This window comes from Neoarius graeffei, chromosome 8 (genome assembly GCF_027579695.1).
Source record: "Neoarius graeffei isolate fNeoGra1 chromosome 8, fNeoGra1.pri, whole genome shotgun sequence".
Classification (NCBI taxonomy): Eukaryota; Metazoa; Chordata; class Actinopteri; order Siluriformes; family Ariidae; genus Neoarius; species Neoarius graeffei.
The window spans coordinates 72,810,574-72,828,142 of NC_083576.1; the positions used below are offsets into that span (position 1 = coordinate 72,810,574).

General features: G+C 42.6%; 1 protein-coding gene across 1 annotated transcript in view; it reads right to left on the reverse strand.

The window, feature by feature from the left end:
• Window positions 1–17,569, reverse strand: part of dock4 (dedicator of cytokinesis 4) — a 214,840-nt gene that overhangs the window by 26,391 nt on the left and 170,880 nt on the right. The window contains exons 40-42 of the mRNA XM_060926739.1: window positions 16,815–16,981; window positions 15,491–15,577; window positions 5,872–6,048 (exon numbers count right to left, since the gene is read on the reverse strand). Of these exons, the coding sequence (XP_060782722.1) occupies window positions 5,872–6,048; window positions 15,491–15,577; window positions 16,815–16,981 (431 nt within the window). The remainder of the gene's footprint in view (window positions 1–5,871; window positions 6,049–15,490; window positions 15,578–16,814; window positions 16,982–17,569) is intronic.

The following is a 17,569-nucleotide window of genomic DNA, read 5'->3' on the forward strand; positions in this document are numbered from 1 at the left end:
AAGAAGGGTTCTAATCTAAGGAAAGAACACATTTTTCTTCAATTAGCTCATTGCAGTATGAAAATAACAAATCTGTTTGAATATCCTGTATATGCCATTTGCTTCAGTTTTTTTTTAATATCATGGCATACAATTAGATGATTTAAGAGCAACACTATCCTCTTAAGACAGTGTTAAATGTAAACACAGTGTAAACACGACATTAACGCTGCACTCTGTGGATGTGTTACCGTCACGAACGCTTTGGTTTATTTGCATTTATTCGTAAATAATTATGCTCAAACAGAACTGTATTCATTTCTGATGAACAATGAAATGAAACAGTGACTGATAATAAATGAAAGAAGAAGGAAAAGAAGAAAGCCTTCATTAGTCAGAGATACATTACACCGTCATTCTTTTCTTTGCTTATCCTAGCTTGTTAGGAAGCTGGAGTCAGAATGCAAGGTCAGATATGATACCGTGTCCCTGGAGCAGAAAACGGTTAACCCCTTCAATGCCCTTGGACGAGTCACTTACTTCATGAAATCTTTTACCGCTGTGCCTTATGACGTACGCTACTCGTCATTAGAGTTGAGCTGGATACTCGGCTGAAACGAGTATCCGGTACAGATAAAGCACTTTTGCCGAGTATGAGTATTATGCCGCTTTTCCACTACCAACGCGGCTGAGTTGGGCTGAGCCGTGCCGTGCTGAGTTGGGCTGAGTCAAGCTGAGTGGGGCTGTTGGAGTTGCATTTCGACTACAACCACGCTGAACCGTGCTGGCTGGAAGTGGGTGGACACATTGGGTGGAGTTAGCGAAAGTGGGTGGATGTCACGTGATGTCGTTAGGCGGCGCAAACAGTGACATCAGTGACCTTTTAAGCGGTAGTCTCACGACCCGGATAGTAAACAATAAACATGGAGGACATGGAGTCGTTAGTGTTGCTGGTCTTGGTGCTGTGGCTTGTTGTCACAGACAACGCCAACAGATACTGGCAAGAGCGTATAGATGAGGCGAGGCGCATAAGGCTTCAGAAATTCTCATAATTCTTCTTCTTCCGGGTTTACGGTGTTTACAGATCCCAGCGTGCTCGCGGGGCGTGTGTGGGCATGTGAGGACACTCCTCCTCACCAATCAGTGCACAGGGGAGTGTCTCCTCACGCCCCTAGCCCCACTCGGCTCGGTTTGGCTTGCTTCAGCCCTACTCCAAAACCGTGCGAGTTTTGGATGCTGAGTAGGGCTGAAGCGAGCTGAGTCGTGCTGCTCTGAGGTAGTCGAAACGCGAGCCGTGTCGGGCTGAACTGAGCTGAAGTGAGCTGAAAAAGGTTAGTGGAAAAGGGCCATTATATGAGTAATCCGAGTCAATATCTGTGCTCGGCCTGAATGAAAATCCTCACACAGCGTCACTCCCCTACACACACCGCTCTGCTCACTCACCTCTCTGTCTCTCCCTCAGTCACTCAGGTTCGCAGGTCTTTTCCGTTAACGTTTCGGGTTTCTTCAGCTTCAAGTTTGTTTTTATTTCAGTTTGTACTTACTTATAACCAGTAGAGTTCTGGTAAACGTGGGTTTGTTCAGACGTGGTGCTTGGTAGAAAGCGACTCGCGTTGCGTCTCTGCCTGTTGGAGATTTTTTTTTCTTTTTTTAACCGTCGGTTAAAAGCAGTTTTTTTTACTTCATGCATTGAGTGTCTGACACTTTCTTGCTGTAATTCATGTAAAAATAAAGGTAGTAGTGGTATAAGTATTACAAAATTAAGCTACACACACTCTCTCTCTCTCTCTCTCTCTCTCTGCCAGTTGTCTGAGTTTTTTTTTTTGGCTCTAACCAGTTTTATTTTACTTCATGCACCGAGTGTCTGACACTTTCTAGGTAGTAGTGGTATAAATAATATTACAAATTAAGCCCCACACACACACACCTGGTGTGGAAATAAAAAAAATAAAAAAGAACCAAAAATAAAATCACACTGATCATAAAAAAAATTAAAAGTTAAAAAAAGAAAGTTATGTTGAGTATGAAAACTCTTGTTCATTACATTTAATTTCATAATTGCAACCGCATGTGTTGTATTCATTGTTGCAAAACTTGTTCTGTAAATAGTTCGTTTGCTATCGTGATCAAAACCATTGATCTGAAGCTCAATGCTGATGCTGTCCTGTAAATAGTGTTCTAATCAGCAATAAATATAACAATTTCTGATCAACCCATATCAATTGCATGCTTAAAATAACATACTGGTTAAAGCCCCGCCTGTTTCAAGACAACCAGACCAACTTCTGGGTTAAATCCCGCCCACTTCCGGGTTAAATCCCACCCACTCCGAGTACGGATACGGATACAGATAATTCATATGGTTAACAGATACAGACAATGCTGTACTCGCTCAGCCCTACTCGTCATAAACACCTCCTTTTATGTACCTTACATGGCACATTACCTTTACTTCACATGCCTAAAACATTCTTCCATCCTAAGGCACAGCGGTAAAAGATTTCATGACGTACATGACTCGTCCAAGGGCACTGAAGGGGTTAATGGTCTTAATCAAGGGCCCAATAGTGGCATCTTAGTGATTCTGGGGATTGAACTCATGACCACCTGATCAGTAGGCCAGAGCCTGAACCATTCAGTAACCACTGTACATCAGAAAGCAGGATATTTAATATTATTATGGAAATATTATCATGGTGGTCTCTTGAACTAAATCACACATTTATATACCAAATTTTCATTTTTGGTTCAATCACCCAGTTGAATGAATAAATAAATAAATTTCAGTACCGCCTAAAAGCAGAGCTCCTGATGAGTGTAAAATATCTTTTTAAGTGGCGGCCAGAGCTGTCACTCATATTATTCATGTTATGGGCGGAGCAGTCAGCCCAGAAAGCTATATTTGTTACGCTACAGCCGCTCAGTGCTGTGTTTATACCCTTACAAAAAAGAAGTTTATTCAAGTGTGCTTCTAGTATACTTCTTTTAAACTAAAAATAAGAGCGTGTGCTTTCAGTTTACTTTTTATTTCCTTATCAGAGATATAGTTAATAAAGTTATACATAAGTATACTCGGCTTATACTGAAAAGTATATCAAAAAGTCGAAGTATATAAGCTTATACTTCAACTTTTGATCAAGATATACTTAACAAAAGTGTAATAAAGTATTAAATTTTTTTGTGTACTTGCCCTGTAGTTGTGCTTATCCTTTTGATAAAATACTTCTTTTTCACACATTTTGGCTTCTTTGTGATATACGGCAGCATGTTTTAAATCCCATCTTTTAAACCTACATGTACCGTATACTACCGTTCAAAAGTTTTTGGGGTCACCCAGACAATTTTGTGTTTTCCATGAAAAGTCACACTTTTATTTACCACCATAAGTTGTAAAATGAATAGAAAATATAGTCGAGACATTTTTCTGGCCATTTTGAGCATTTAATCGACCCCACAAATGTGATGCTCCAGAAACTCAATCTGCTCAAAGGAAGGTCAGTTTTATAGCTTCTCTAAAGAGCTCAACTGTTTTCAGCTGTGCTAACATGATTGTACAAGGGTTTTCTCATCATCCATTAGCCTTCTGAGGCAATGAGCAAACACATTGTACCATTAGAACACTGGAGTGAGAGTTGCTGGAAATGGGCCTCTATACACCTATGGAGATATTGCACCAAAAACCACACATTTGCAGCTAGAATAGTCATTTACCACATTAGCAATGTATAGAGTGGATTTCTGATTAGTTTAAAGTGATCATCATTGAAAAGAACAGTGCTTTTCTTTCAAAAATAAGGACATTTCAAAGTGACCCCAAACTTTTGAACGGTAGTGTACGTATACTTAATAAAATGAACTTGAAGTATACTTTTTTTGATAAGGGTATTCACCATGTGCCTCCGCCAGAGGTTTCGCACGGTGTGTTATAAAGCTGTTGCTGTCTGTCGTCCTGATATGTCATTCCTGCACAATGTAAAGTTTGTGTACGCTGATTATTGAGTGCGCTTTGTTTGTGCTCGGTGCATTGGTTGAACTGTGGTTTAGCACGAGACTTTGAGCGCACAGGCTAATGGTGCACGTTGGCTAACTTGTAGAAGTTTGGTTGGTCCTTGGTTGAGCGGAGCAAGGTGTGTAACGTTCAGAGCACAGTCTGTAAACATTACTCTGCAAAACTGTGTGCAGTATTTGTTTACAGTCATGTTACATTAATTATTTTTGTTTGAATATCCTGTATAAACTGGTCCTATTGCAAGAGGATGGTGACGACCACAGCAGTGGTTTTTATACTTTTCCTTGTTACATAAGATTTGGTTCAGGTGATCACCTCATCAGCATCTCATTAAGTAAAATGAAGTGTGCTTGTGTTGGAATTCCAGCACAGACACTGGAATGAAATGGAAATGGCTGCCATACATAGAGATGCCGACTTTATTTTTTAAAAAGCAAATTAAAAATCAGCGATGGATAAAAACCCGTCTATCTTATGGAAATAAAGATACACATTTCGTTGTCTGGTGGTCAAGTGTTTATGAGATACGTTGCCTTGCACTTATGATCGGGTTCTCTATGGTGGTACACGGATGTCGTTCATATGTACGGTCGCACAAGCCATCATCAATCGGGTCGATGCATTACCATATTTTCTTAAAGGGGTACCAAATATAATATATACAGTTGCTGATGTGACAAAGTAACGTATTCTTAAGTATTCTATCAAATTTATATACTAGAAAACAACGAAATATCTTGGTAATTGTAAATATAATAGTCGGTACGCTAAACGGCACAAGAGTCGCCATTTTTAAAAGACCGTGACGTCAGCGCTACCCACTGTACTAGGAGAGAAGCGTGTAATCATGGCGTCGGGCGCATCAAGTGAAAGCGACAGCTCTGTCGAATCATACGAAGAGATCCCGCAAAAGACACGTCTGGAGGATCGTTATGCTTTCCATCGGTCCTGTTATTACACCCGAAAGCAACACACTGTGGCATTGTGTAGCCGATCACTTACAATTCATCCTACTTTCCGATTCACACGTGCTAGTCCCAACCTCAATGAGCCAACACAACTGGGCACATACATACGTCATGATGTTACGCAGAGAAAATGAACGTGCATTCTGATTGGATAAAATTAATATCATGGCGGGCTGTTCAAACTGCGGAAATAGTTTGCTCGAGCTACTTTCAAAACACTATAACTTTCCAACCTTAGAACAAAAAACTTTTGTAAGTCTTGAATAAGGTTCGTTAATGTGTGTTTTATTGTTATATTTACTCTATATATTGCCCTCTGTTCCCCTTTAAGTATGGCGCGCCACTCTGCATGTTTTGCATCCGGGGAGCTCCGCTATTAATCTGTTTATCTACCTGAAGCTGGTGTGGTCCAAAGTCTAGCTTAAGCCTTTACTTTGCTTTAAGCTGATGCTCTCTTTACAGGCTAGAGTGGTGAATGAATAAAAGCAGAACTATTCTTGAAGTGAAGACCTGACGCTGTGAATCCAACAGCCAAAGGCTTTTTATTCTCTATATACGTTTATATCAAAGTTACCATCAAAGACGCTCTGGTGGTCAACCAAACAATCGTCTATGGCTCAGCACAGAGAATTTAAATCAAATGTTTTTCTTCTAGAGAATTCTTCTACTGCAATTTATTAACTTTAAATCACACAAAGCTTATAAGCTCGGTTGCTCTGATTAGCTCTTAATGCTGCCTGCGTTAATTGTGTTTTGTTGTTCAGTCTGTTGCTAATTATAACAGTCTCGGCCAGGATTCTGGTGCGGAAAAGATTCTGAGGCTCAGTGGGACTCACTGGATAAATAGCGGATGAATAAACAAATAAAAAAAAACCTCCAGGAAGCATAGGGTGACATGGAGAGAGGTGGAGGTACCTCCTGGTAGCGAGCGAGTCCTCCGTTCACAGCGGCGTCGATCACCCCGTTCAGGCACATGGTCAGCGGGTTGATATTCTGCATCTGCCGTGTTTGGCACTGCGCAATCAGTGTGCGCAGCTGCAGGGTTTTATTCTCAATCACCTCGCTGGCGTTCTCCAGAGGACTCATCTCCACCTGTAGAACACACACACAGCTCACACACCTGCCTTGGATAGCCTGGATCTTTATTGGTTATCCATTTTGGAGAGTTAATACAGATTGACTGTATTAATGATGGACTGAGCCTGGGATTGGACTTTTGCTTTGATGGCCATACTCCAGCAATATCTGAAGGAATACTATCACTTTTTTTCCCCCCAATTTAGTTTCGATCTCGGGCGGCATGGTGGTGTAGTGGTTAGCACGGTCGCCTCACAGCAAGAAGGTCCTGGGTTCGAGCCCCGTGGCCGGCAAGGGCCTTTCTGTGTGGAGTTTGCATGTTCTCCCCGTGTCCGCGTGGGTTTCCTCCAGGTGCTCCGGTTTCCCCCACAGTCCAAAGACATGCAGGTTAGGTTAACTGGTGGCTCTAAATTGACCGTAGGTGTGAGTGTGAATAGTTGTCTGTGTCTATGTGTCAGCCCTGCGATGACCTGGCACCTTGTCCAGGGTGTACCCCGCCTTTCACCCGTAGTCAGCTGGGATAGGCTCCAGCTTGTCTGCGACCCTGTAGGACAGGATAAAGCAGCTACAGATAATGTATGGATAGTTTCGATCTCCATATCTGCACCATATCAGTTAACATTGACCAGAACTGACACGTTTGCCTGTGCTGAGGAAACAATAGAAATCACGTTTATTTGTAACTCGTATTGAGGTCGGCTCACCCAACCGTCAGACTAGCAAGCAACATGTTTTTTTTTAGTTCTAAAGCTAGCTAATTAAACATAATGCACTAATCAGTGGCTCTGTTCAAGCCTGGCGTCTTTGGTGATCCACATTACTACTTGTGATTGGATTTCACTTCCCCGCTCTATATGCAAATAAAGACATTTCTGTTTGCAAAGACCAAATGCATTATTGATTTTAAACAGCAGGAAGCAGCAATGCACTTCCCATGTCTAGTCTGCAGGAAATTAAAAGAAGAAGAAATCAAAACAATTCTTTAATATGATGCCGTTGGCACATGGATGAGTGTGCACTTCTGCTTACGCAGAGGACATCAGTTGAGTCAGTGGTCCTGCCATGTGGCCCAGGACACATTCATGTAAACACTGCTAAAAGAATGTGTCCATATGCAGCCCAGACCACCTCCGACTGTGGTCTGTACACAGAGCTGACCACTTGTGACCTGATCACCCAGGTACGCATGTTAAAGTGCATATCACGGGTAAATTCAGGAGCAAGATCAATGTAATTCTCCTATTTTATATTAAACTTTGGTCAAATATCTGTAACATTCTGCATTCTCTGCAATTTTTTTTACCTTGCGCAATACCAGAAAAATTCAGTTGAAATCAAGCCATTTGAGGCGAATTGGTCCGCCTCTGAAAAAACCTGCCATTTGGATTTCCCGGCAAACATTGATTTTCGTGACGTCACGTGCGGGACGCCTCCCTCTGAATCCTACGTCAGCGCTGGTTTGTTTATGAGAAAACGACCTGGTGGTTTTCTGCAAATTTCTTCAACGTTATCGCGTAATTATTAAAATGGTTAACAGATGTATCGTAGGAGGGTGTAGCAACACCAATCTTGATGGGATTAGTACTCATCGTTTTCCAAAAGACCGGACAATGAGAGAGAAATGGGAGCGCTTGGTCTACACAGGCTGTGCACTGAAACCGTGTAAAGCTCGCGCAGCCTGCTGGCGCTTCCGCAGGTAACGTCACGAATCTGGCTCCAGACTCCCTTGGGATTTTTCCAGACGTGTTTGGTTATTTTATTTTTTTCTGCTGTAGACAGATGGCCTTGTGCAAAATTACCCTTCTGGATGAGTGTGTAAAGGGACATACTTTCATATAAAAAAAATGAAATTGGTCCAGAATATGCCCTTTAATGCCAGGTGTGAACAGGACCAGTGTGAATTAGGGTTGTTTGAATTACATGTTACATGCTAGGCTTTATACTAGTTTCAATGGAAGATTAGCAAATATTTTTTTATTCAATGTATGTACATCAAACGGTGGCACGGTGGTGTCGTGGTTAGCGCTGTCGCCTCACAGCAAGAAGGTCCGGGTTCGAGCCCTGTGGCCGGCGAGAGCCTTTCTGTATGGAGTTTGCATGTTCTCCCCGTGTTCGCGTGGGTTTCCTCCGGGTGCTCCGGTTTCCCCCACAGTCCAAAGACATGCAGGTTAGGTTAACTGGTGACTCTAAATTGACCGTAGGTGTGAATGTGAGTGTGAATGGTTGTCTGTGTCTATGTGTCAGCCCTGCGATGACCTGCCGACTTGTCCAGGGTGTACCCCGCCTTTCGCCCGTAGTCAGCTGGGATAGGCTCCAGCTTGCCTGCGACCCTGTAGGACAGGATAAAGCGGCTAGAGATAATGAGATGAGATGCACATCAAACAGTACACCATAACTTTTAGAATAAACTAAAGGTGTGATTCGGGAACTACATAGGACTGATCCAAGGGCTCATTCAAGCCAATCATTTGGATTTACCATGTTGTACGTTATTTGCATGGAATTGAGATTCAAATTCAAATGTTGCTTGTTGCAGAAAGCTTGCTTGCTTGCTTGAGTGAACTTAGGGTGAGGACAGATGATGGGGCAGATGATTTGAAACTGTTCTAGGAAATGACGTGTCACAAGAGTTCTTGAGTCAAACATATTTCTAATTTGTTTAATTCATCCTTACAAAAATGGGACGGCTTTTTAGATCGGCTATTTTAGTTTGGTTACTTGTGACGAGTAGTGTAATTCTTTTGAAAGAAGAAGGCGGCTTTATTTGTCACACGTACACAAGCACAGCAAAATTCCTCCTCTGCTTTTAACCAATCTGAAGCAGTGAACACACACATGCACACACAAGTGAGCAATGAGCACATACACACACACTCAGAGCACTGGGCGGCTACATTTGTCACAATGCAATTTTGTCATTGGATATTCGCATCAGCTCCGACGTTGTCTTGACAACGTGCAATATAGTAACAGTATTGCACGCAAATTCTCCATTGGGTAGAGTGATGTACAGTGGTATGCAAAAGTTTGAGCACCCCTGGTCAAAATTGCTGTTACTGTGAACAGTTAAGCAAGTTGCAGATGAAATGATCTCCAAAAAGTTAAAGATGACTCATTCCCTTTATGTTTTAAGCAAAAGCAATTTTTTATTTTCATCTTTTACATTTTCAAAATGGCAAAAGAGGAAAAGGGCCCAAAGCAAAAGTTTGGGTACCCTGCATGGTTAGTACTTAGTAACACCCCCTTGGCAAGTATCACAGCTTGTAAACACTTTTTGTAGCCAGCTAATAATCTTTCAGTTCTTACCTGGGGGATTTTCACACATTCGTCCTTGCAAAAGGCTTCCAGTTCTACAAGTTTCTTGGGCTGTCTTGCTTGCACTGCTCTTTTGAGATCTATCCACAGATTTTCAATGATGTTTAGGTCAGGGGACTGTGAGGGCCAGGGCAAAACCTTCAGCTTGTGCCTCTTGAGCTATTCCATTGTAGATTTTGAGGTGTGTTTTGGATCATCGTCTTATTGTAGGACCCGTCCTCTTTTTAGCTTCAACTTTTTTACAGATGGTGTGATGTTTGCTTCCAGAGTTTGCTGGTATTTATTCGAATCCATGCTTCCCTCGACCAATGAAATGTGCCCTGTGCCACTGGCTGCAACACAACCCCAAAGCATGATCGATCCACACCCATGCTTCAGAGTTGGAGAGGCGTTCTTTTCCTGGAATTTGGCACCCTTTTTTCTCCAAACATACCTTTGCACATTGTGGCCAAAAAGTTCTATTTTGATTTCATCAGTCCACAGGACTTGTTTCCAAAATGCATCAGGCTTATTTAGATGTTCATTTGCAAACTTCAGACGCTGAATTTTGTGGCTAGGACACAGGAACGGTTTTCTTCTGATGACTCTCCCATGAAGGTCATATTTGTTCAGGTGTCGCTGCATAGTAGAACAGCGCACCACCACTCCAGGGTCTGCTAAATCTTTCTGAAGGTCTTTTGCAGTCAAACAGGGGGTTTTATTTGCCTTTCTAGCAATCCAACGAGCAGTTCTTTCAGAAAGTTTTCTTCATCTTCCAGACCTCACCTTGATCTCCACTGTTTCTGTTTACTGCCATTTCTTAATAACATTACAGTCTGAGGAAACAGCTACCTGAAAACACTTTGCTAAGTTCTTGTAGCCTTCTCCTGTTTTGTGAGCATCAATTATTTTATTATTCAGAATGCGAGGGAGTTGCTTAGAGGAGCCCATGGCTGTTGATTTTAGGGACAAGTTTGAGGAGTCAGAGAATTTATACAGCTTTGAAATCTGCATCATCTGACCTTTCCTAATGAAGAATTTGATCAAGCCACAGCTCAATAACCTAATTAAGGTCTGGAACCTTGGTAAAAGTTACGTGAGAGCTCAAATGTATTGGGGTGCCCAAACTTTCGCATGGTGTTCCTTTTCTTTTTTCACTCTCCAATTGTACAAAACAAAAATAATACACAAACCTTGCAGAAAATGCTAAAAAGAAATGTGTCGTCTTTATGCCTTTTGGTGATCAGTTCATCTTCTGCTCACTTAACTATTCACAGTAACAGACATTTTCAGTAAGGGTGCCCAAACTTTTTAATGCCACTGTATGCTACAGCACCCAGGGAGCAGGTGGGGATTCGGTGCCTTGCTCAAGCTATGATACAGAGGGATGGGAAAGTACTGTTCATTCACTCAACTCCCATCACATTTTTCCTGCTGATGCTGGGAATCAAACCGGCGACCCTTTGGACCCAAGGCTTCTCCCATGGCCGGAATGTTGCATTACTACCACAAATTGCATTCCTGTGGCAATGTGGTAATGCATCATCACAGTGAATGTGGTAATTGGTAATTATGAAATGTGGTAGTTGCGTTACTACCACAAATAATATCTCCAAAAAGAAAGCGTAAAAAATCTGGAATTTAATACTTTTTAGTGTTGGAAATTTACATAAAAACCACATTGGTAAGCTCACAAGTTTCCTCAAGTCTCTCTCCTCCATAGAATATAGAGTTTGATATAGCAGTACAGTATCTTCCATAAATATTCACCCCTTTTTAACTTTCCCACATGTTGAACTGTTACAACAAGATTGAAGGAAGGCAGGTCGACTCAAATACAAGTGACATTACATTACATTACAGGCATTTACCAGACACTCTTATCCAGGGTGGTGTACAGCATACCCAGAGCAGCCTGGGGAGCAGTTAGGGGTTAGATGCCTTGCTCAAGGGCACTTCAGTCATTCCTGCTGGTCCAAGGAATCGAACCAGTGACCCAAAGCTGCTTCTCTTACCATAAGGTCAAAGCTTTCTAGAGGAAATCCTGTTCTAGTGTGCAGGAGAATATCAACTGGGATGAAGGTTTACGTTCCAACAGGAAAACGACTGTAATAAAACCAAGCTTGTAGTACTTGAGTCCAGGACTCATGCCCTAATTTTAAGGACTTGTGACTCAACTTGGACTTGAGCACTGATGACTCGGACTTGTGCATTAACTGCACTCAGACTCGTAAATTGGAGACGAGGACTTGGATTTTTTCTTTATTTTTTGTAACATGCCATAATAATTTGGCCTAAGATACAACCCCAATTCCAAAAAAGTTGGGACAAAGTACAAATTGTAAATAAAAACGGAATGCAATAATTTACAAATCTCAAAAACTGATATTGTATTCACAATAGAACATAGACAACATATCAAATGTCGAAAATGAGACATTTTGAAATGTCATGCCAAATATTGGCTCATGTGAAATTTCATGACAGCAACACATCTCAAAAAAGTTGGGACAGGGGCAATAAGAGGCTGGATAAATTAAAGGTACAAAAAAGGAACAGCTGGAGGACCAAATTGCAACTCATTAGGTCAATTGGCAATAGGTCATTAACATGACTGGGTATAAAAAGAGCATCTTGGAGTGGCAGCGGCTCTCAGAAGTAAAGATGGGAAGAGGATCACCAATCCCCCTAATTCTGCGCCGACAAATAGTGGAGCAATATCAGAAAGGAGTTCGACAGTGTAAAATTGCAAAGAGTTTGAACATATCATCATCTACAGTGCATAATATCATCAAAAAATTCAGAGAATCTGGAAGAATCTCTGTGCGTAAGGGTCAAGGCCGGAAAACCATACTGGGTGCCCGTGATCTTCGGGCCCTTAGACGGCACTGCATCACATACAGGCATGCTTCTGTATTGGAAATCACAAAATGGGCTCAGGAATATTTCCAGAGAACATTATCTGTGAACACAATTCACCGTGCCATCCGCCGTTGCCAGCTAAAACTCTATAGTTCAAAGAAGAAGCCGTATCTAAACATGATCCAGAAGCGCAGACGTCTTCTCTGGACCAAGGCTCATTTAAAATGGACTGTGGCAAAGTGGAAAACTGTTCTGTGGTCAGACGAATCAAAATTTGAAGTTCTTTATGGAAATCAGGGACGCCGTGTCATTCGGACTAAAGAGGAGGAGGACGACCCAAGTTGTTATCAGCGCTCAGTTCAGAAGCCTGCATCTCTGATGGTATGGGGTTGCATTAGTGCGTGTGGCATGGGCAGCTTACACATCTGGAAAGACACCATCAATGCTGAACGGTATATCCAGGTTCTAGAGCAACATGTGCTCCCATTCAGACGATGTCTCTTCCAGGGAAGACCTTGCATTTTCCAACATGACAATGCCAAACCACATACTGCATCAATTACAGCATCATGGCTGCGTAGAAGAAGGGTCCGGGTACTGAACTGGCCAGCCTGCAGTCCAGATCTTTCACCCATAGAAAACATTTGGCGCATCATAAAACGGACGATACGACAAAAAAGACCTAAGACAGTTGAGCAACTAGAATCCTACATTAGACAAGAATGGGTTAACATTCCTATCCCTAAACTTGAGCAACTTGTCTCCTCAGTCCCCAGACGTTTACAGACTGTTGTAAAGAGAAAAGGGGATGTCTCACAGTGGTAAACATGGCCTTGTCCCAACTTTTTTGAGATGTGTTGTTGTCATGAAATTTAAAATCACCTAATTTTTCTCTTTAAATGATACATTTTCTCATTTTAAACATTTGATATGTCATTTATGTTCTATTCTGAATAAAATATGGAATTTTGAAACTTCCACATCATTGCATTCCGTTTTTATTTACAATTTGTACTTTGTCCCAACTTTTTTGGAATCGGGGTTGTATTTATATCTACATAAATTTTTTATACTAATTTCATGCAAGAGTGTCACACCTGCGCCTGGGAGCGTGCATCAGATAGACTCTCGGGCGCTCCGGACAGCGCGCATGCCAAGCGGACTCTCACGCGCGCCGTAAACAACTCATGCCTGCACAGGATTAAGGCACAATCAGCGCACCTATATAAAAACTCTGAAAACACACTTACTTTGCGAAGTATTGAGTTGCGTTGCTGACACATTACTGAGCCTTATTTCCTCATTTGGTTTCCTGATCTCTACGTAATTTCCTGTTTCTCGTTTTTGATTCTGCCGAGTCTATGATAGCCTGTTTGTGCTTCGCTCGACCTATTGCCTGTTTCACTGTTTTACGATTTTGCCTGCCATTATGGATTGTTTCTGTCTTTACATGTATTAATAAACACACCTTCTGCACTTACATCTGTCTCCCAACCATCTCTGACAGAATACTTCACATTCCCTGACAGAAGAAGAAGAAACCTTTATTTGTCACATGCACACTTCAAGCACAGTGAAATTCATCCTCTGCATTTAACCCATCTGAAGCAGTGAACACACGCACACACACCCAGAGCAGTGGGCAGCCACACTAGAGCACCCGGGGAGCAGTCAGGGGTCAGGTACCTTGCTCAAGGGCACCTCAGCCCAAGGCCGCCCCACGTCAGCCTAACTGCATGTCTTTGGATTGTGGGGGAAACCGGAGCACCCGTAGGAAACCCACGCAGACACGGGGAGAACATGCAAACTCCACACAGAAAGGCCCTCGCCAGCCGCTGGGTTCGAACCTGGAACCTTCTTGCTGTGAGGCGACAGTGCTAACCACTACACCACCTTCTTTTTTTTGGGGGGGGGCTGGCGGCACGGTGGTGTAGTGGTTAGCACGGTCGGCTCACAGCAAGAAGGTTCCAGGACAGAACGCACACTCACCTGTTCATACGTCATGTTCAGGAACAAACTAATGTTAATGGCGCTAAAACAGCCACCGTCAAATGATGCAGTTGGAGTATTGTTCTCGGACTCAACTTGGATCAATAGTGAACTTGACTCTAAATTTTTTTTTATGACTTGGGCTTGACTCGGACTTGAACCCTGGGGACTCGGACTGGAGTCGGACTCGAGGCTTAGTGACTCAACTACAACACTGAAGCAAACTGCCAAAGCTACACTGGATCTACACTGGAGTGGCTCAAAACCAAGATGCTGAAATGTTAGACTCACGATCTGATTAAGAAATTGTTCAAAGACTCTAAAAGCGCTGTTGATCTATAGTCTCCATCATCTCATCTCATTATCTGTAGCCACTTTATCCTGTTCTACAGGGTCGCAGGCAAGCTGGAGCCTATCCCAGCTGACTACGGGCGAAAGGCGGGGTACACCCTGGACAAGTCGCCAGGTCATCACAGGGCTGACACACAGACACAGACAACCATTCACACTCACATTCACACCTACGGTCAATTTAGAGTCACCAGTTAACCTAACCTGCATGTCTTTGGACTGTGGGGGAAACCGGAGCACCCGGAGGAAACCCACGCGGACACAGGGAGAACATGCAAACTCCGCACAGAAAGGCCCTCGCCAGCCACGGGGCTCGAACCCAGACCTTCTTGCTGTGAGGCGACAGTGCTAACCACTACACCACTGTGCTGCCCAGTCTCCATCATATTGGACACTTTTTGAGTGGTTTTTTTTCAAGACGAGTGAACAAAAATATCAGGATCCAGACATGCAAAGCTGACAGAGACATGTCTCAGCTGTAATGAAAGCCAAAGGAGGATCTACCAGGCATTGGCCCAGGGGAGTGAATACTTACACAAATAACAAATGTCGGCTTTTTTGGTCTAATTAATCTATTCGACAAATTTTAGACAGCGTGTAAATCAAATGGTAAAAATCTCAATTAAATCCATTTCAGGTCCAGTTTGCAACCCGACTAAACAGGACAACGTTCTCGGGGGTGAATACTGTAGTTTTACATCAAATGCTAACTTTATTTTTATTGTAAATGAATTTTGAGTGGGCTTTCTGTTTATTTCTCAGTACAGGGAACCATGCTGAAATTTGTTTGTATGTTACAGATGCAAAAGATGAAGATTATCTCGAAAATGCTGTTTTTATTTAATATGTGGCCAAAAAAATCCAAACTTTATGATGTTATAAAGAACCTGTGGAATTTATTTCTCCCAGATTTTTAGATGAAAAGCAAAAAGAAAGAGTTCAGAAGGTTTTGGCCTCTCACCAGCTCCCGTTTCTCCACCTCGAACCAGCGAGATATGCCTGGGAGACTCTGCGCCAGACTCAGTGTGGTCCTCTCCACCCACAGACTCTATACACACACACACACACACACTCTAAATAAATAAATAATCTCAGTAATCACTTAGAGCAGACAGAGTGTGGAGGAGATTTACATCCAGTGCTTTATTTCAGTGGTAAAAAGATGGCTCTTTATCTTCATTTGTACATCAGTGTGTGTGTGTGTGTGTGTGTGTGTGTGCTTGTGTCTATGTTCTCTGTACGTGTAACAGAGTGTTTATTGTGTGTGTGTGTGTGTGTGTGTGTGTGTGTGTGTGTGTGTGTGTGTGTGTGTGTGTGTGCGTGCATGCGTACGTGTGTGTATGTGCATGTATTTGTGTATTGGTGTGTGTGCGCGCTTGAGTATGTGTGTGTATTTGTATATTTGTGTGTGTGTGTGTTGTGGTGTGCATATGTGTATGCGTGCGTACATGTGTGTATGTGCAGGCATTTGTGTATTGGTTCGTGTGTGTATGTGTATTTGTATATTTGTTTCTGTGTGTGTGTGTGTGTGTTGTGGTGTGCATGCATGTGTGTGCGTTCGTGTGTGCATGTGCATGCATTTGTGTATTGGTTTGTGTGTGTGTGTGTGTGTGTGAGGATGTGCGTGTATTTGTATATTTGTTTCTGTGTGTGTGTGTGTGTGTGTATTTGTGTACTGGTTTGTGTGTGTGTGTTATGGTGTGCATGCATGTGTGTGCATGTGCATGCACTTGTGTACTGGTTTGTGTGCGTGTGTGTGTGTGTGTGTGTGTGTGTGTGTGTGTGTGAGGATGTGCGTGTATTTGTATATTTGTTTCTCTCTCTCTCTTTGGGTGTGTGTGTGTTGTGGTGTGCATATGTGTATGCGTGCGTACATGTGTGTATGTGCATGCATTTGTGTGTTTGTGTGTGTGTGTGTCTAAGTATGTGTATTTGTATATTTGTTTGTGTGTGTGTGTGTGCATGTGCATGCATTTGTGTATGTGTGTGTGTGTGTGTGTGTGTGTGTGTGTGTGAGGATGTGCGTGTATTTGTATATTTGTTTCTCTCTGTCTTTGTGTGTATGTGTATTTGTATATTTGTTTCTCTCTCTGTGTGTATGTGTATTTGTATATTTGTGTGTGTTATGGTGTGCATGTGTGTGTGCGTGCGTACGTGTGTGTATGTGCATGCATTTGTGTATTGGTTTGTGTGTGTGTGTGAGAGGATGTGCGTGTATTTGTATATTTGTTTTTGTCTGTCTCTGTCTCTGTGTGTGTGTGTGTGTGTGTGTGTGTGTACCCCACCTTGAACTCATTCTCTTTATCTTTAGTCCCCTTGTGGAAGGGTCGGTCATAGCGGAACCTCCAGATATGGTTGACTTTGTAGAAGCTCTTGATGTTACTGGGCACTCCGTCTCTCTGCAGCACATCCTGATTCTCTGGGACAGGAGTGACTGCGTAGATCTGCAGGTCTGAACCAGAGTCATTTAAGGAACATTACACACACACACACACACACACACACACGCGTGTGATCATAACCACATCAGGTTCCACCCTCATCCCCCAACAACAGCGATCTGAGGCTACACTGGACACCAGCTCACCAGAAGTGGACAGCTGAAGATAAGAAAAACGTCACCTGATCTTTTTTTCCAATCCTCAGCTGGTCAGTTTCAGTGAACTGAAGTGGAACCTGATGTGGTCTTAAGCTGCTGTAGGCCAGCTGCCTCATGGTTTGGCATGCTGTACATTCTGAGATGCTTTTAGCTCATTCATCACAGTTGCAAAGAGCTATTTGAGCTACGATAGCTTTAATTCCAGTTCGAACCAGTCTGGCCGTTCTCCCGTCCTTTCTCATCAACAAGCTGGTTCCGTCTGTGGATTGTTGCTCACTGGATGTTTTTTGTTTTTCGCACCATTCTGTGTAAACTCTACGAACGGTGTGAAAATCCCAGGATTCTCAATCCAGCATGTCTGGCTCCAATAATCACACCACAGTCATTAAAGTCATGGAGATGATATTTTTCCCCATTCTGATGTTGGATGTGAACATTGGT